The sequence below is a fragment of the Idiotropiscis lumnitzeri genome, chromosome 4 (assembly GCF_059441095.1).
Source record: "Idiotropiscis lumnitzeri isolate Australia: NSW breed Sydney's pygmy pipehorse chromosome 4, RoL_Ilum_1.0, whole genome shotgun sequence".
In the NCBI taxonomy this organism is placed as follows: Eukaryota; Metazoa; Chordata; class Actinopteri; order Syngnathiformes; family Syngnathidae; genus Idiotropiscis; species Idiotropiscis lumnitzeri.
In genome coordinates, this window is record NC_142394.1 from 11,207,083 (window position 1) to 11,226,973 (window position 19,891).

At 40.7% G+C, this 19,891-nt stretch overlaps 1 protein-coding gene across 3 annotated transcripts; it reads left to right on the plus strand.

The window, feature by feature from the left end:
* jakmip1 (janus kinase and microtubule interacting protein 1) lies at positions 1–19,157 on the plus strand. Of its 3 annotated transcripts, none has more exons than XM_088293310.1 (23): positions 1–321; positions 7,673–7,966; positions 8,717–9,049; positions 9,273–9,434; positions 9,884–10,096; positions 10,316–10,471; positions 10,676–10,822; positions 11,045–11,209; positions 11,562–11,621; positions 12,392–12,520; positions 12,648–12,776; positions 13,092–13,175; positions 14,068–14,130; positions 14,514–14,612; positions 15,373–15,474; positions 15,553–15,606; positions 15,677–15,742; positions 15,820–15,888; positions 16,579–16,656; positions 17,645–17,854; positions 18,625–18,690; positions 18,824–18,900; positions 19,011–19,157. In XM_088293310.1, the coding sequence occupies exons 2-22, from the start codon at positions 7,880–7,882 to the stop codon at positions 18,872–18,874; spliced, it is 2,523 nt and encodes an 840-aa protein (XP_088149436.1). In that variant the 5' UTR covers positions 1–321; positions 7,673–7,879; the 3' UTR covers positions 18,875–18,900; positions 19,011–19,157. The 3 variants fall into 3 exon arrangements, with proteins under 3 accessions (XP_088149436.1, XP_088149435.1, XP_088149437.1); XM_088293309.1 differs by having other exon boundaries at positions 18,855–18,900; XM_088293311.1 differs by having other exon boundaries at positions 10,358–10,471.
* Positions 19,158–19,891: the final 734 nt, after the last annotated feature.

A 19,891-nucleotide genomic window follows, 5' to 3' on the forward strand; every position in this document is an offset into this window, starting at 1 on the left:
ACCGGCGACGCCCGCCCCACTTCCCCCGCACATCTTTCTCCGTCGAGACACTTTTATTTCATTTCTTACGCACACACTGGGCACTGCTGTCATCGCGTGTACTCGCTCCGCCCGGTTAGGCGGAAAAGAGCAGCTAAGCTAGCGGGTGATTATACAGCCCCGGAGTGTTGTGGATGAAAATGAATTAACCCGCTTGAAGTGGACCTTGTGTTCAATTTTGCTGTGTGGATTTGCGAATGAGGTGAGCACCCCCACGCCGAATTCCCTACAGTCTCCCCTCGTGGACTTGAGTCCTGTATCGTTACTGGACGTCTAATTCAGGTGAGTGTAACAATTGTGATGCTTGACAACTTGTTTGTGGACGCCGTATTTGATTTTAGCTGCAAGCGGGTGCCAGTTTATAGTTGCCAATGGAGGCTGCAGTTGGAGCTCGTGTAGCCTCCAAGGAGTGCACTTGACAGGGCCAACGTAATAAAACGCACAACGCTGCACCGTGGAGCTAATGTTATCCCGAGGTGGAAGTGTCATGCTTAATGATGATCTTTCATCTTTAATATCCTGTCTGTCTGCCGCTCTCTTCTCTTCCACTTCCTGTGCAGTGCAGTGCGGTGCAGTGCAATGCAGTCAAGCCACCCTCACGAATAGTGAGGACACTATAAGGCATGACAAGCTTCAAGCAAATGATTGCTTGCATTGCACGGACACATCAAAAGAAGACCTTGCAGGCTGCAAGGACAGCCGACCTGTATCGAGACTGTCTGGTTGGTGCTGCAGCTGCTGCAGACTCATGCATGTGTCTCCGTGGGGCGTGGTTGATGTCAGTGGCAGACTTTAATCCTCTAGTTTGACTGCCTTTCTGTCCTTAAAATCATTTATTTCAGATCCCTGATGTTCTTTTTAAGGTTCTTCTACTAGTGTAGCGGTTTTAATTGTATGTCAAACTTGTCCTGCTCATAAAGACTAGGTGCTTACTTGTTCGCAAATCTTGGATGGATGTCAAAAATACATAAAAAAAGAAAATCTCTATCCTTGAAGTTCATCTTGCATATTTGTTCTGAGTTGAGCACATTAGTACAACAACTGTTTCTTCAAGATAATGTAATTCCCTTGACAAGTGGCACTTTTGGCTATCTAGAAAGTGTACCTAATTCATACTGTTAAGCTATTGTGCTGCACTATTAACATTACTAATAATCTGCTTGAACCTACGTGTAGCCCCAAAGTGTCCGCTAATTGCTTTGCCTCACGAGTAAAATGTAGTTTTCCTACTGATATTCCAAAGTTGTCCAAGTTGTATACTCTTTGTCATCACTGAGGCAATTCAATGCACTAGTAGAATAAGGGCTGTCTAGTTGAAGAACCACACTCAAGCAGGAACACTTTGGCATAGGAAACCTTAATGTTAGCAGTGAGGCAAAATTGTACACACATTTATCTGTATGCTACTATACCTCAAGTGAAGCACGATGTTAACTAGTAGTATTTCTTTTATAATGCCACTATAGTATTAGTATCATGCATTTGTCAACTAGTGCACAGCTTTGTCTCACTAGTAACATGATATTGAATGCATGGACAGCCTTAATAGAAAGCTGTTTTGAATACTGAATCAGGATTCTTGATACCCATTTTAAAGTCCAGGTACTAGTATGTTGCACTAACGCACTAGAAGAATGACTGCCCACGTGCGGAAAAACTACTAGTGGATCTTTTGGTACTACTATTTATGTCAACATGTCTCCTAGTGGGGCCTTGTAGTCACAATACATCTTTATTTATAAAGGACTGCTCACTAATTGGGTTTAATTGTGTACTAGTCGGCCGAAATTGGTGTGCATAGTGGAAAACATTACTAATAAGACAGTTATTCTAGTAGCGAGGACTAGTTGTTCTACAAATGCGCTGAGTGAGGTCATAAAAGTGTAGTAATACATGGACCTCAAGATGGATGTCAAGTGTATCAAATAAATCCCCAAATTGCTTTCCATACTGCAATGCCTGCACTCAGGCCATTGTAGTGCTCCAGAGTGTTATAACCTCGTAGACGGCTAACATGTGCTGCACGTTTGCTGCTCAGGGCAAGGCTGCGTGTTCGAGCTGATCTGACTGCAAAGGCCACACTGGGCCCTGCGACTAACCGAACAGCACATTTGAACAACGCTCTGAGTTTCTAAACGGCCGGTGTGAAGCAGTGCACGCTCGGACAATGTTTCCAAACACATCCGTGTATAAGGAACGGGAATTTTGGGAGTGAGTTAGAGATCTACTCGATTTTTGTAAAATAAATTTCCCCCCAAAATGTGAATTAAACTTCAGAGCAACTTGTATATTGCTGGCGTTGGTGGGAATCCTTACACTGAAATAATCATCACTTTTTTTTCACGTTTGTTCAATAATTACTGATGCATCATCAAAGCGAGCATGCCATTGTCAACATTTTAGATTGGTCAATAATTTATAAAAATAACACCCACACATGTGGAATGACCAATAGTATAGATTTAAAATGACCCAATTGTGACGTAGGGCATTTTTGCCCAACACCAGCGGTATGTTCTTTCTTCTTGAAATGATGACTATGGTGATTTATACCCAGCGACCTATAGTATAATCCGAAAAATATTTACAGAATCACTTTGGGTGTAAGTTATGGACAAAAGAACCAGAAATCACTGTTTTGTATATGAGCAGCGGGGGCCAAGTGGTTAAAATTGTACCAACCCCCATGCCCTCTGACACATGGCTGTGGTGTCCTTGAGTAAGACACCAAACCCCGGACTGCTCCCCAGTCACATTAGCAGCCCCCTTCTCCAGTGGGTGCCACTATCAGTGTGTGTTCGCTGTGATGGGTCAAATGCAGTGGTCATTTTCATTTACACATGGCTAAAAAAGAGGATTATCATAATTTAGTTTTATATCACGGTTTAGTTCACATTTTGTTCAGTTAGAGAACTTTTTTTTTAAAATGAAGGCTGCAGACCAGTGCAATAGTAGCAGTGTGAATTAATATTCTGCAAAATCACTAAAAACAACATTTGTTTTTTTTTCTTTGGTTACATCAGAGGAGCCTGGATTAGGTATAAGAAGGAGTCAGGTACACATCTCGTCCTTTACCTTTGAAATGTTCCGTGTAGGAACCCGAACAATCAATCACCCATATTACATAATTGTCCCAGCATTTGGTTTTGGTTGTTTTCATTTTTATGGTTAATTTTGAACAGAGGTCATGCAGAAATTAAGGCAAACCATTGCTGGCAGGCCACTTAACTAATGTGGAGGGCCGGCTCTGGCCCGCGGTCCTTGAGTTTGACACCGGTTATAAAGCAACACGTGATCATACTGTAAAAATGCTGTCAAATCTGCTCAGTGTAATTTATAGCACCCTTAAAGTTTTCTGTCTCGCCCAACCTCCTCTACCTAACCTAATCTGCAGGCACAACTATCATCATAATCCAAGTAGACTACACTTGCAGAACTCTTCTTTAGGTACTTCTGCACACTTCACAATCAACCCATTCCTCACAAAGAAGTATTAATTAACAATATAAGATGCACAGATGTTTTTTTTTTTATTGATATGATTGTAGTTTACTGTACAGTGGTGACAAACTGCACTGTATTACACTCACCCACACTTTGTATCTCTAATTCAATTATAATTAAATGTGTAAATTGCAATTGCAATGTGAGTGTTTGCTTGGAATTTTGTTGCTTTTTTATGTTGGACTTAATACTAAATAAAAGGAGCATCCTCAGAAAAGGTTGTTCTGAGGAAAAACGTGAGAAGAGTGTTTAACGTCTTTAAAAAATGAGATTATATCATCATTAAAGTTAACACTACACAGTAGGTTCAATACAGATGTAATCCAATATATTGATATTTCTTGGATTGTAACTATACAGCTGGATAAGAGAGACTTTGTGTTTATATGTTTAGGTTCACTAGTCATTGAGGTCACCAACATGCATCATTCTCCTGGCAGAGTAGTTTTAGGCCTCATGGTCCACTAGCGTTGCACTCAGCTATGTTACAGACTCTCAATGGGATTCAAATAGTGACTTTGGAGTGTCTCTGTATCACTGTGTGTGTGTGTGTGTGTGTGTGTGTGTGTTCGTGGCTGGGTGGCTATTCACTGGAGTGAGGCCAGACCTGTTCTGACAGTCTCCACTATGCTGATAGGATTACAATGACAATGTGTGTTCATGTGTGTCATGCTTGTAGGGAACGTGTAATATAAACAGAACTTGATCTCAGTCCATTATACACACCGTCCCGTCTATTGATTTTATGACTCAGTCAAAGAAGTCTTTTCTCATTTGTACTTGCAGTTTCTTTTATCTTTATTTATTGGACCTATGTGGCTCACGTTTTAGGTTAATATTTGACACCTTAAAATGGTCTCGCTCAGCCAACGGGACTTTTCCCACGTTCCATCTGTATTAGAATGGCTGTTTTCTCTCGAGGATTTCATGTTTAAAAATAATGTGAGTGTATTTTTCAAAAAGCGCTGTGTTTCATTGGGTAACCTCCCTGAAAGTGAAGATTGCCTGGGTTTCAATCTTGGCTCCGGACCTCCTTTGTGGAGTTTTCATCTTCTCCAATGCATGCATGCCTTTTCATGGGTACTCTAGCATCATCTCGCATTCCACAAACCTGTATGTTAATTTATGACTCACAATTGCGCGTAGGTGTGAATATGTAGGAATTGTTTTTCTATATGTGCCTTGAAATTGACTGTTGACCAGTTCAGCTCAAGGTGTAATCTGCTTTTTGTCTGAAGGGAGTTGGGAGAGGATCCAGATCACCAGTGACCCCACAAAGAAAATTGATAGATTCATTTTTGTATGCTTTTACTTTGTGATATAATTAAACTTCTTCCTGCAATAGTTATGAAGATGGTTTTGGGCAGACTACAAGGGTAGCATTAATATGTTGATCATACAAAATAGGATTACACTTTTTTTTTGATTGGCAGTAAAATGTAATGATGCACCACCCCTCCACTAAGTTTCAAGAAAAAATCACAAAGGGCGGATTGTGCTTAATGGAGAAGGTCCAAGCAGTGGTGACCCAAACAAGTGGTGCTCAAATCTTAAAGTACAAAAAAAACCCAATATTTAGTTAAAAAAAAAAAATCTCAGCATCTTGTGGTTTGTGTTTTCCAGCCTTAACAGTGTCGTGGTGAATATACACAGTTGGTTTTGTATTCTATTGACAGTATAATTGAATTTAAAGGATGTATTTTATCCAGCTTTAATCCTTTTCCCTAAGACTTTGAATGCTTTCTGGCTCTTCTTTAACTGGATGAGGTCATTTAAGCGCTGTGCCTGTGATGTTGCACTTTTTGTTTGCTTCTGTGGACGTTAGATGTTTTTGTGGTGTGGCTCCATAAAATTTTCCAATCTGCCTCATAACATTCCTGAATGTCCTTAGACCTCAACATTGTTAGCGTCAGTCTCTGGCTGTCATGTAGGCAGCATTTGGCTCCAGGAGGCTTTGAGAAAGACCCTTGTTTTTTGGTTAAGCATTTTCCAACTTCAGAAAAATGTGCAAATAATTCTTCATGATAGTATGGTAGGATGGGGAGCTGCACCCATTTCCCCCATGTCGATAAAGCACTTTAACCATCTGGCAGTCATTTCAACTAGCATTTCCCCCCCTTTACAGTTATTAGCAGTTTCCCGTGCACAACATGCTTGTAAGTCACATCTAATGAATCACTGTAAGTACATTTAATGAGGATTAGTGCAAAGGGCTGCTCTGGTGCTGGAGGGAATGTGTGTCACTCCCTGATAATTCAGTGTAAAGATTCAAAGAACGCACACTTGTGTCGTCGCTTGCTTGCTCTGTGTCTGAATGAACTCTCTACATCTCTGTGAACAAGCGTGAGATCCCCGGTTGTCCCTGCTTGCTTCTATTGCCATGGCAGCTGTGAGGGTTGGAGAATGTAAAACGGTGGAGACGCTTGAAGGTTTGTTTCTCTGCAGAATTGTTCTGCCTCTTATTGATATAAGATGTAACCTTTGTCTGCCTTGCTTCCATCTCGTACTGCATGCCACGGTTTGACCATGCGTACGTTTCCTCGCCCTCCAGCCTCACCGCATTTTTGCAGAGATTGTATGAGATAACACAGTGCTTAGGTGACTGGTTCTTAAATGTGCAAGCCTCTGTTTTGTTTGTTTGAGAATTTCCAATCCAATCCAAAAGTGTTCCTACTAGTTATCTCCCGCTGTGAGAGCAAAAGACTTTGAGGGAGCAAGGGTTTCCGCGGCAACTGTTGTAGCCATCTGTTTGTGTTGTATTAATGTTTGGCAATGCCAACACAGCTTAAAGATGGCGCCGCATGTGGTTATGAATGCTAACTTAGCTTTGTATTTTTTTGTAACAAAGGGATTTGACGCACCCCTTTTAAGCTTGGCAAATGCTCAACACCCAGCAATCCATTTTTAATTGCCTCTGACTTTTCAAGTAGACACCTTCATTGATTGTCCTACTTGGTGGTTCACTTTATTTTTGTCTATCTGACTTTTATTCCACATCAGTGTTTCCCAACTTTTCAGTCAGTCCGTACATTTTACTTAGAACAAACTCAATCTTTCCTCGCAAATGTTCTTACTGTTAAACCTGGGCTTGTTCTCTTTATTTCTTTTTTGAAACAAAACTATTAAGTTGCAAAGATTAAAACAAATCTATTAAGAATGGCAGCAAGTGAGACACACACTGTTAACTTTTCCTTCTGCCATTGAGTGTAAGAGCATTTTATTATTTGGAGTAAATGGAGTAAATATAAATTTCTAGAGCATTTAAATGAAATTGGATAATTTCCAGACACTAACGTGGTTGAGAATCACTGCTTAATGCTATGTTCAGACCGAACAAGAAATTTCGTGAGGCGTGTCTAATAGTGTTGTCAAAAGTATTGCTAATTACATGTATGTATCTGAATACAAAACTTAGATGACATGGTATATTGTGTTTATTAGATGTAATTTTAGTGTCGTGACAACCGTATTGTCTCATCTGTGGTTGTACGCAGGTTGACTAGTTTCTCCCTATAGAAAAAAAAATGCTAGTCTGTCTCGTGACTGGTGGTTGTGTTGGCTGATAAATTCTTTTTTGGCTGACAGCTTAAAAGTTGTAAACAACTCAGTCCTGTCACAAGGCATTTCGACTTCCTTGCTCCCAATTCTCCGAGCGTGCTCCTTTTTTGTCTTGGTCTCAGCCAGTAAAGGAAGCTGGCTGTGTTGTGTACCTCTCGGTCCCACGGCTCGCAATGATTTTGTCCCACATTGTTTTTTTTCACCATGCAGGCATGAATACAAATTTCACAGTACAGCTCACATGCTTATACAAGTAGCTTAAACTAGGGCCTTTGGGTAGCTTACTACTTAAAGAATCAAAATCTTGAACTGTCCTGACTTCATCAAAGCGCTTGTACTTGTCTTCTTCAGCTGCACTGGTAGGCAGATCTATCTTGGTGGTGAGGAAACAAAGTAAGGAATAATTAGTTCTGCCTCTGATTGAGGATTAAAGAAGCAAGTAATTTAGGACACCAACATAGAAATTATACATGGGTCAATGGTGGATAACTTTTATAGTACATATTTGTAGTTGAACCTACTATGTAATAATGTTATAATGCTTGTGTTGTGTTTTTATCCTCTACACTAGACGTAATGTAGACTTGACCAGCACCATGATGTGTCAAGTGGGACTTGCTGTAAAGATCGTCATCATCACCACCTGATTCTCTTCTCCTGGTACACCACGCCTGCCTCTCCATGTCTTCCCTCAGTGGTTGGAAGTGCTATGTCGTCCGCCACACCCTTTGTGGTCCCGCCCCTTAAGAAGGGTAGGAAGTTGGAGAAATTCTAGGTGATGGCTGACTCAGTTCAGGCCACCAACGAGGAGCTTAGGAGCAAAATGATGGACATCCAGATTGAGCTGCAGCAGGAGCGTGGCAAGGTACGGAAGCATGGGCGGGTATGGAACAATTACGGAATAAATATCATTGCCTGGGAACCAGTCTAGCGTGTGGGATGGAATGTTTGAATTATCTTTTGTTATATATTGCTGGGGACATTTTTTGTATAGAGCTTCACAATATCTAAATGCTATCTTCCTTAATAGGTTCACAAAGATTAGTTTTGTAATTTTTTCATAAACCCGCCCACAAAAAAAAAACAATCACAAAAGAGCACGTTTGGATTACATCGCAGGGCAATGACCTAAAACATACCAGCAAGCCTAACTTTTTATGGTTAAAAGAAATACCAAAATTATTGTTTTGGAGTTGCAGGGTCAGGACATAAATTCAATTGAGATTCATACTCGAAAACTGTCCGATATGATCTCAATTAAAATACTTCTGCAAAGGCGAGTGAGACAAATTCCAAAACAGTCATTGCAAAAGCTTATTTTGAGCAATTGTTGCCAAGGATGGCACAACTAGCTATTAGGTTCAGAGAGCCATAATTGTTTCACGTAGGGTCAGAAAGGTTAATAATAAAATGATCTTTGAGAAACTGTCTTTTATATGAACTTGGAATGTCATTGTGAGATATTCAAATTGGTGTCATGACCTGGAACATTTAAATGTGATGAATCTTAAAAAAAAAAAAAAAAAAAAAAATCAGGAAGGGGGCACTGAACTGTGTACTAATGAAGTGACTAGTAAGTTGATATTGAATGACTGAGAGACATTGCGTTCTTCAGGTGTGTAAGCTGCGTGAGCGGCTCCAGGAGCAGCGTCAGGCCCGGGAGCTGGAGCAGCACAAGCATGCTGTGGCGCTCACTGACCTGCGCGCCAAACTCCATGAGGAGAAGCTCCGCGAGACTGCAGCAGCACGTGAAGCCCTCGCACGGCAGCATGAAGCGGAACTGGCTAGGACTATTAAGATCCGCGACACTGAAGTACAGAGGCTCCAGGGACTAGTGCACGCCCTGAGAGACGGAGCCGCTGACAAGCTAAAAAACGCTCTTCTCGGAGAGGCTCGGGAAGAGGCGAGGAGAGCTTTCGATGGTGAGAGACTAAAGCTACAACAAGAGGTACGTTTCAACATCGACACGGTTTTAATTTCTCCACTGTGTTGACGAGGAATGTGGATGTTTTGAATACAATAAAAACAGGATGCCGCATGGAAAAGCCTGTTGCCAAGCTATTGTTTCACAGGTCGCCTTCCGAGAGAAACTATGCCTATCATGAGAAAAGATCAGTGGAGTACAGTGGACCTGCTGTTTACAAATTTGTGAACGTTGACCTCTCTTTTAGATCCAAGAATTAAAGGCAGCCAAAAAGCAGGCCGACGAGGCTCTGACCACTGCACTGCAAGCCGATAAAGCCAAAGCATCTGATTTGAGGACAGCTTACCAGCAGCACCAGGATGAAGTGCACCGCATCAAACGTGACTGTGAGAGAGACATTCGACGACTGGTAAGGCCACAGTTCGCAGGTGGAAAAAAAAACATACTGCAGTAGCTTGACAAATGCAACATCTGGTAGTTTAATGTCATACGTTTACTGGGACAAAGCTCTCTTCGCTCACTAGCATCTGTTTTCCTACTTCTTTCAGCTGAGGGCTTATCTCACTGATGAAGGTTCGAGGCTAAGTACTGTTGTCTGCCTTGCTGTGACTTTACCTCGCTGTGTGCACTGTTTGGTGATATTTAGTAATAAAAGCTGTTGTCTCATTAACCACAATGATTCAATAACTGCATTGTGTATGATATAGAAGACCCGTTCGGACAAAGAATGTTGCCAGTCGTTAACCCTTTACGTTTTCTTCTCATCCAAAATTCAGGTTTCATTTGCGTTTCACTGAAAATGATCTTTCTGACTGATTATCTTATCACTACCCTTTTCCTCCCCTTCTTCTTTCATAGATGGATGAGCTAAAAGCCAAGGACCGCGTGGTGTGTGCTTTGGAGAGAGAGCTGGGGATGCAGGCCGGCTATACCCAGAAACTCCAGCTCCAGAAGGAAGCCCTGGATGAGCAACTGGTTCACGTACGGGAGGCCGAAAGATACAACCATGGCAGCCCAAAGAGAGAGGTGGTGCCTGGGCTTGGGGACAACACGGACCTGCTCAACAACCAGGTATACATAGCAACCTAATTCATTCATCTATTATGCAGTGCAGCAGTGTTTGGAAGGGATGCTTCTCTGTGACATTCGTAATACAACACGTATCTGTAGAAATACTATCATGTCTGAGTGGCATTCGTGCATTCACAGTTGTCATCTTCCATTTCGTCACATTCTCCTTCCCATGAACCTGCACCTGCCTGTCTGCATGCATGTCTTCCCCTTGTTCAGTTTTTGTATTCCTCCTCCTCCCCTCTCCCCCCTGCTTCCCAGGAGACAGAGGAGCGTGACACTAGGAGGTTCCAGCTGAAGATAGCAGAGCTCCACTCCGTCATCAGGAAGCTGGAGGACAGAAATGCTCTGCTGGCTGATGAGAGGAATGAACTTGTGAGGACATAGCATTATCATAAAGGCATTTATAGTGCACATGCAGAATACTCGCAAAGCGCCCATAAAATTGCAAAAGAAAAGAGGGACAGTTAGGAGTAAAATACCGCTTTGATCATTTTGCTTTATGATATACGCATTAGAAAGGACATGCGGTCAGCAGAACCACAATGAGTGTGTGTGCCGTTTCTGTTCACTTTCCAGCTCAAAAGAGTTCGAGAGGCAGAGAGCCAGATGAAGCCCATGTTTGAAAAGACCAAGCGGCTGTCCAAGAAGAACGATGACCTCCTGCAAACACTGCAGCGAATGGAGGAGAAACTTAAAAACTTGAGTCGTGAGAACGCTGAGATGGTTAGAATGAAATTTGCTTTGTCTCATTAAAAAAAAAAAAAGATGAATGCAATGTTCATGCTGCTAAAAGAATCATTATGCTTTTTTTTTTGCATTTGATCAGGCAGTTATTTTATGTTTTTGTGATAGATTTATGCTCATAGATGACCTCTAGTGGGCATTTTAGAAAAAAACACAAGCTATCTGTTGAGCTTTCATTTTGCTATTGTCTCCCTCTCATAGAAAGAAAAAGCTTCCCGTCCCACCTTGCAACACCAAACCCATCAAAACCAACTGAAGCGGCCCAGTTCCCTCACAGACTTAAGTCACGCTCACGAGGAGCAGGAAGTCGAGTTTCTGAAGCTCCAGATTGCAGAACAACGCAGCATCATCGACGAACTCACGCAGGTTAACTATTTAATCTATACATGGTTGGATAGCCTTTTATCACACAACACAAAATGTCTTTTTGATTTAAAAGCTGAAACTGAAAATAAAAACTTTTGCATCTCTTTTAAAGACATGAAACATTCACTCTGTGATTTATTGGTTAATTCATTTAACGATTAACAATTGATTAATGCTGGTGGAGTTGGGACAAATTTATTGTACGGTATGTATTGATCAGAATTCACAATACACTTATCTCCATTAAATCTTCCTATTGTTAATTTCAGACTTTCATTTTCACAAAAAAGCGGAAATTTCCGTGAAGTGAAAAACTAAATGAGATGTTCAACCGCATCATGTTTGTGTTTAGGAACGTGAGCGACTGGCGATGGGCAAAAAGACGAGGCGAAAACCTCTCAAACTAACCAAAGTAAGTACGGGATGTTGCTCAAGTGGTTAAGTAACCATCTTATATGTGCTTGGATGATTGTTTGAATACTGCAGTGCACATCTGTTGGCTTAATTGGGCTCCAGAGACAGGATGACAGCTCTCCTCATGTTGCCAACAATGCAACTCAAGCATGTCTTGTTTAAACAGCCAGAGGAAATTCTTATTTTTTTTAAATGTATTTATTTTTTAATTTTATATTTTTTGTTTGCTTTATTGTTAATGAATGAATCACTTAAATGGGTGTGTATGGTCGAGGAGATTTTGAGATGAGGTTGTCTAATTGGGTGAACATGTTGAGGCTATTGCATCAGAGATGTTGCTAGGAGGAGGAGTTAGTAGTCAACACATAGGCTGTCCTCCATCTCCCACCTGGAAATAGTTGTTGCATTTGCAAGGTTTATATGGTGTTGGGTGCTTGGCTTTCTTGGATAAGTGAGTAGGAGTAGCTTTTTGCCTAGTCTGTACATTTTTGGTCCAAGGCAACATGACGGAGTACTTTCTTCTCATCCTCTACTTCTCCGCCTTCATTTGTCTGTGTGCATTGGTCTGCCTTTACTTTTCCGGTTGCCAGGAGATGACTTATAAACATGATGGTAAGGGCTGCACGGGCTTTACAAAACAGCGTAAAGAACAAATGCTAAAAAAATGACATAAATTGGTATTGACAGTTATTTGGCAGGTCAGCAAAAATAGAAGGGCATTTGTGGTGTGATTTTAATGTACTGTTTTTCTTCCATTCTTCTACGTAGAGGCATGTTGTGGAGACGTATTTTGGATTTGATGAGGAATCCGTAGAGTCTGAAACATCCTCTCTGACCTCCTTTAACACTGACCTCACTGACCGTACACCTGCCACTCCAGAGGAGGAATTAGAGGAGGTAAGGAATTTGCTAAATTTATCGGTATTGCAAGAAAATAGGCTACTCCACAGAGCTTTTGGCAACGGGGGAAAAAAAGGGAGATAAGTTTGTCAATTAAGTCAAAATAAATGCTCTCATTTCACAGAGTGTCTCTCGTGAGGAGTCTGAGCTTCGTTTTCGTCAGCTCACCAGGGAATACCAGGCTCTCCAGCGGGCCTATGCCCTCCTGCAAGAGCAAACTGGAGGCTCTCTCGATGCTGAGAGGGAAGCCAGGGTGTGTACCGTCAAGTACCTTTTGCTCAGTATATTTAATATTATTGGAAGCTTCTGTGATATTGTGCACAGTTTGAACATAAACAGACTTTAATAAAGGGAAGTTAAAATTGGTGCTTAAGTGATGATTCAGTTAAAATGTATTGCACATAAGTTTAATACATGTGCTTAAATAAATGTTATAAAACATCAAATGCAAAAATATTGTTGTGAGAGAAAGACATTTGAAAGTCCTTGATGTACTTTACCCAGAAAACAAACAATCAGAAGATACTTTTTATCCTCATCCTGTTCAATTTGGACCTTTAACCCTCAGACGCGTGAGCAGCTGCAGGCAGAGCTCAGCGGCTGCCAGGCCAAGATCGTGGACCTGGAGAAGGCTCTGGTGGAGCGAGGGCAGGTAACAAAGACAAGAGATGGCGACCGCAGCTCTTGGGTTCTCCTCTCACTGGCCCTCCTGCATGTTTGTCTGGCCGCTGTGCTCTTGGGCTGGCGCTATGCCGACCAGGTCTGCCGCCGGTTCCTCTGATGTCACTTTCTGCATGCGCAGTCTATCACAACTCTGCACCTGCATGTTGTCCACGACCCTTCCTGTTGTGGGTTCTCTTTTCTGTTAGTGTTGTCACCAGGAAAATTATTGGTTATATTTTTGAATCACCTTCATAGACATTGTATTTTTTTTTTCTTAACCTAAAGACAAGAGTTTCACATTTTTATTAGTTGGTTTAATATGTGCAAACACTTAGCCTGGTACTGGATATATTCTACATTGGACCAAAACCAAAAGCATATATAGTAAAATCTTTGCTAATTCACATAATGTTGATTGTTTTAGTGTGTACCTTTCATTTTGATTGAAATTCCCAGAGAAAATGATTTTAATTATAGGATTTATTTGGGGTGTGATTACGCAATGTTGGTAAAACTCATCTCTTCTGTGAAAGGTCTTTTGTGTTGCTGCATGCATGGATGAGCCAGCTCTATGTTGTGATTTGATGCTCAGCTGAATTTCTCCTGCGATTGCCTTTTGTCATTGTAAACATCTTTTATCGGCATGCTTTCCCTTGATACCTCAGTAGAGGACCTCCTTTCTTTGATCAATAAACTTTTGCTACCGCCACTCTGTTCTTTTGTCTTTATGTCTGTTTCCTTTGCATGTGTCATTTGAAATCCGAGGCACCAGCCACTATGTGGGAGCTTTTTCTGATTTCTGTACATGTTTTCTATTACCACTCCTCCTCTGCCTTTTGTATGCCATTTGTTTCTCATGTTCTGTCTGGTTGCTGTGGCAGGACTCAAAGTGGGTGGAAGACAAGCAGCACTTGCTCAGGACAAACCAGGAACTTCACGAAAAGGTAATTTACATGCTGCTGTAGCATAATCACTCATTGATGGCAACATTATCCACATCACAACGTAATCACGAACCGATGAGATGAGTTGGAGCAAGAGCTATATCAATAACTCAGCATTGTGAATAGTGTATCAAGTATTTCAACAGTTTCTTAATTATAACGTAAAATTGGACTGTGTCTAAGAAGCGTTTGTAATATTTTGCAAAACACACCTTGATTGAAACCATCCATTCATCTGTCCAACTTTTCATCCAACCGGTACAGAACAAATAATCTCAAATAATTGAGATCTCATTTGGTTTCAATGAGACAATTACCTGCGCATGGAGAACGTGACAGAATGCTGACGCAATACAGTAGTAATGACCTACTCTTGTGGGCAGATGTTTGCACTGCAGCAGGCAGAGTCACGGCTGCAGGCCGAGGTTCAGGATGCCCGGGACCAAAACGAGCTGCTGGAATTCCGGGTGCTGGAACTGGAAGTAAGAGAGTGTACCATCGTCAAGCTGTCACCAGGGGGCGACAACAACAATCTCAGCTCCAGATGCTTACATGCGTACATACAGTGACTCATTGATTGATGTACAGTTTATACTGTACAGGAACAACCACACGTTCAAAGCCATGTTTTGTCCGAGTATGCACCTGTGTCTCCTTGTTTTGCATGGCAGTTTTGTGCATCCCTCTGCACTGTTCTGGAAGGTTCAGTAAATGAATGTCGTGTTATAATTTTACTTGAATAAATTTTTTTAAGTTCACCATCCGAACATCATCTTGTTTGAATTTTTCCTCTCGTTTGTGCATGCGTGTCCTACATTTAGTTTGACATGTTCCATGAAGCGGAGTTTGATGGATCATAACAATAATCTCATGGATGGTTTGTATATTACATTCAGTGTAATCTTGCTTATCCCAGCATTCACTTGTTTGTTGAGTGTGCATCTATTTATGTTCCAGGTCTTTTTCACTGAAGGCAAAGAGGCAGATGTCATTGTCAATTTTGAGTTTCAGCATGCATTTGCAGTATATGGTCTTTGTTGGTTTGACATGTTTATTTGTCCCAACTCCCTCATTTTAGCCGCTCTAGATCATGTTTCAGTATCGTAAGTAAACCCGCCATTCAATCCATATGCAGTTTCTACATTAAACGGTCACAAAAAGTTCACTCACAAAACTATGGTGACATCAATAATGCAATATTAGTACTGTTTGCAAATTTTAACCTTGAGTTTGTATCTTTAGGAAAGAGAGCGAAGGTCTCCGGCCCTCAATTTTCACATGTCTGCATTCCCTGAGAACAGTAGCAGTGCCCTGCAGGTGTACTGCCGCCAGGAGGGAGTCAAGGTAAACCACACCCATTAAAACATCTATTAAGTCCTGCTAACACACTGTAAACGTAATGTCTGGTTTCACTCTGCTAAGGATGTAGTCATTCCAGAACTAATGAAGAAACTGGATATCCTAGGAGATAACGGGGTACGTGTGATTGAAATGTGCTCCAGCGTGTGACCTTTTTTGAATGAGTCATCCTTATCCGTCTTTGCAGAATCTCCGAAATGAGGAGCAGGTTGCAGTGATCCAGGCTGGCACTGTTATAGCTCTGTGTGAGAAGGTGAGCCTCTGGATAAATTACAAAGCATTTCTTTACATTCAAGAAATAGTTTTCCCTCACACTCTCTTTCTTTACAGTGGTTAAAACAGGTTGACAACACAGAGTCCGCTTTGACGCAGAAAATGATTGACTTGGAAAATGACAAGGTGAAAAATTGCTTCGTTGATTTGCCTGGATAGTCAGTATAATGACTATTATTATTTTTTAATAGTTAAGATTTTTGGATGTTCCATAACATATTCATGTGGATTGAGGACACCACCCGTTACAAGCCACAGCTTCCCTTAATGAAGACCATTTTGAAAGTTTCTATAATGGTTAATAACCCAATATGGAGAAACTCTTGAGTGCTAAAATATGATGGATATTGTTGTTGTGCATGGATTTTCAAATGTAAGCTATTGTGTTACAAAAAGACTGTTTCTTGATTAAGATGCCCAAGAGTCGTTAACTCACATTCCCAAACATTAGAAAATTATTTAATAGTTGAATATTATGCTTGCTTAAATTCAGACTTATAAAGAAGCCCAGTGAGCCATTCATAGAATTATTTTATTTTTTTTGTTTGTAAAGCACTTATTCATGCTGGATGATCTTTCGGACAGGTGGTTGAATAAATTGGTTTAGCGCTTTATATGTTTATTGCTCTACTCCCCTCCAAAAGTATGAGAATAGTGAGACAAATTGTTTTATTTGTTATAGAATGAGGAGATTTGATTTGATCATTTTAGTCATACTTTTTCTTTTCACTTCATTGTATTGCTTATATTTAGTTACATTTCCGATCAAAGCTAAATCAAACAAACAGGAAATATATCCATGACATTCTACCACAGGAGCTGTTTAGCAAGCAGAAGGGTTTCCTTGAGGAGGAGTTGGACTACAGAAAGCAGGCCTTGGACCAGGCCTACATGGTACGGAGCCAGACCAGAAATTTCCCGGCAGTATATCTTGCATTTAGATAAAAGATGACAGATTAACATGAACATTTTATTTTTATTTATTTTTTTAAGGCAATAATAGTTGATATAAAAGGCAATCAAGAATCTAGGGGTGCACCATTTTCATTTCAGCATGTGACATTTGAATGCAACACTCTTCATGGAGGTTAAATTTGTCACATTGTGTCGGGATACTGCATCTTTTACCACTGAATTCAAAATGATTGTAATATCACAGAATTTGCAAACATTTCCTTTTCTTGGGTTGCCATTTTTTTGCCTTAACTTTTCTCACTTAAGTCATCCAAATATGAGTGGATTAAAATGTGACTGTTAGGTTGTACACATTCAAAATCAATAACACTGGTCAATGGCGAGCTTTAATCAGAGATGGCTTTTTGTTTCAAAACTTATTTTTGAAGCTGATTTAAAAAGCCTTAGCGCACCCCCCTTATCACATCAGTTATTTTTTCTTTTTTTTTTTTTAGGTACGACTTATATTTTTTGCTTTTAAGTTTGACCTTTAAAAGCTTTGCAATATAGATTTTTCCATGGTTATTTATGGCTATGACGCTTCAGGAAAAGAAATCCACCAGTTGCTGAACCTAACCCTACGTATTATATTATTATATTATTAGGAAAACATGATGTGCTGGAGAAAAATGAGGGCAGATTCTGAATCAGTGCAGAAAAATATCTGGAAAGCTATACTTGCATCTCCGTTAAAAAAAAAAAAAGTTCTGCAGGAAAATGTTAGGTGTTGTATTGTTTAGTCACCATTTGAGGGTTACCATAACAAGGTGGAAGCGTTACCCATATCTGCCATGATCACATTGGTTTGTGTTTGTGTGCCTCATATTGATTTCTTGTGCATGCCTTTGTGGGTTTTTTCATCTGCACGTGCATGCCGTTATGTTTCCGTGCGTGCGTGTGTTTGTGGTGTATGTGGGTGGCTGTGCAGAGGATCGAGGAGTTGGAGGCCACGCTGTATTGCGCTCTGCAGCAGGAGCAGCCTTCATGCCAGGCGGTGGCCGAGTCGCTGACAGAAAGGCAGAAGGAGGAGCTGAGGCTTGCGGTGGACAAGCTGCGGCGTCATATTCTCCGGCAGAGCCGGCAGTATGACAGTCAGATCTTACAGGAGCGTATGGAGCTCCTCCAGCAGGCCCAACAGGTAAGGCTGAAAACAAACTCCAGTGAGGACACGGCCCACCTTCAATCTGACCCATGTGACCTTTCAGACCACCAAATCTCTGGTGCTTTGAAAAGATGCAGTATCCCTGTGTGTACGTTACCTGTAAATGTGAAAACGGTGAAACAGAATGACTGCGTCTGTGGATGCGAATGTCTTTTTCATTGTGATGATTCCCCTTTTCCCTTTACTGTGTTGTCCGACTCCTTCAGCATCCGTCCACTCGATAACTCACGCAGTAGTTTTACACTGTTGCTCATCAAACATCACTGCACCTTAAATTTTCATTTTAATCACTAACAGCAGGCACCCTCCAACCACAAAACACATGAATAATTACCGACTAATGATCTGGACTCACTAATCAGATCCATTTTGACTAACTGGCATTTTATGACTCAAGAATCAGGAGAGACCTTAGAAAATGCCTGTATGGAAGAAATATTCACAATAGGGAAAACAAAACTGTTAACTTTGGCGACTTTGTAGGCCAGTCGATGGAAATGTTTTTAAATAATAAAAAGTAAATATTAAGCGTCATATTTATTGAGTCATATTAGATCTCATGGGTATTGTTTGTCTTGCGTGGCTGTCCAATTATATTAATGTTAATATTATGCGCACTTTGTCGGTTTTTAAGATATTTTAGAGACCAGTTCAGAATTGTAAACTCACTTTTGGAAAATGTGAATGGTTGTTGTGGTCATTGATTAAATTTTGACTGTCTAACTACATGTATTTTTTCCATGCAGCGAATTAGAGAACTGGAAGACAGAATTGACTTGCAAAAGAGGCAAATAAAAGAAATAGAAGAAAAGGTACTTGTTATGTAATAGCGAGGCAAAATGTATCTTGTCAAAAAGTACAATTTATTCAACATTGGTTACTGACTGCTGCTTTTCTTTTCTCTTTTTCATGATGCGTTAACTTGAACCCCTTTTGTTCTTTTAGTTTTTGTTCCTCTTTTTGTTCTTCTCTTTAGCCTTCATTCTTTGGCCTTAATGAACATGACTGTGGAACCACATCAGGTACCTGTATACTGATATACGTATATCACATGTACTTATCAAGTGTTCTATTATTTTTTTACCCATGGCCTGTTAATGAAATCCTGCATCTGTTGTTGTTTTATTTTCAGGTGTTAAGTTGCTCCAGAGGCAAGAGAGGACAAAACAACTCATCTTTGTTTTTTATGCATTTGTAGACAGCTCATGAGAACCCAATGGCCTTTTTGATAACTGCACTTTTTGCAGAAGAAATCACCTGCAAACATGTGAAACAAATGATTATATATATACTCACAAGATGCAAGATTTATTTATAAATGACTACTAAATGACTGCTATGCTGACATTTGGACCTTGAATAGAAGCATTCACGCCGCTGTGTCATGCACACAACTTGGATTTATGGAGAAACACTATGGCTCAGCAGCGCTATGGAGGGCAAAAGCGCCTCAGGAGGAAAAGATTAAAGTGCAGGGAGGGAGGGGCTTGCAAGTTAAGGATTCTGGCAAAGTATCACGTCTGCGATGTTTCTAAGGAAACAGCATGGCAGCACCCGTTTAGAATGCGCTCAGATGAACTTACTGCCTCCTATCTGTATGGAGAAGAGGAAACTACCGTCAGTACAGCGCACAGCATACAAGGTTATTACTGATTATCGACGGAGCATAATTATTGTTCTATTTGTATTTAATGCTTTGTGATTGTGATCGTTAGTTGCCTTTAGCATATTAGCTGCAGTTTGGGATGATTGGTGAAAAAAATGCTAATCACAAAAGAGGAGTTGGGAGTAACTTGAGAGATAGCGGTCGTCTCCAACTTGCTACCAAGCTGTTCACAATGTCAATAATAAATGAGTGTAATCAATATCCAAAGATGCACAACTGTCTGCTTTTAGTGAAGAAAAATAGTTTAGTGGTGCATACAGATCATGTATTCCATTGTCTGCTCTGTTACAGGGGAAAAAGTCACCAGGGGAACACAAGCAAACCAAAAGAAAAAGTCACATGACCTG

What these genes read in the sequence shown, in the direction of transcription:
- jakmip1 (XM_088293309.1), top strand. Translation starts at nt 7,880, where the DNA reads ATGGCTGACTCAGTTCAGGCCACCAACGAGGAGCTTAGGAGCAAAATG. An exon ending in CTCTGGTGGAGCGAGGGCAG is followed by an intron (nt 13,176 to 14,067) that starts GTAACAAAGACA and finishes TTGCTGTGGCAG; the next exon opens with GACTCAAAGTGGGTGGAAGA. An exon ending in TTATAGCTCTGTGTGAGAAG is followed by an intron (nt 15,743 to 15,819) that starts GTGAGCCTCTGG and finishes CTTTCTTTACAG; the next exon opens with TGGTTAAAACAGGTTGACAA.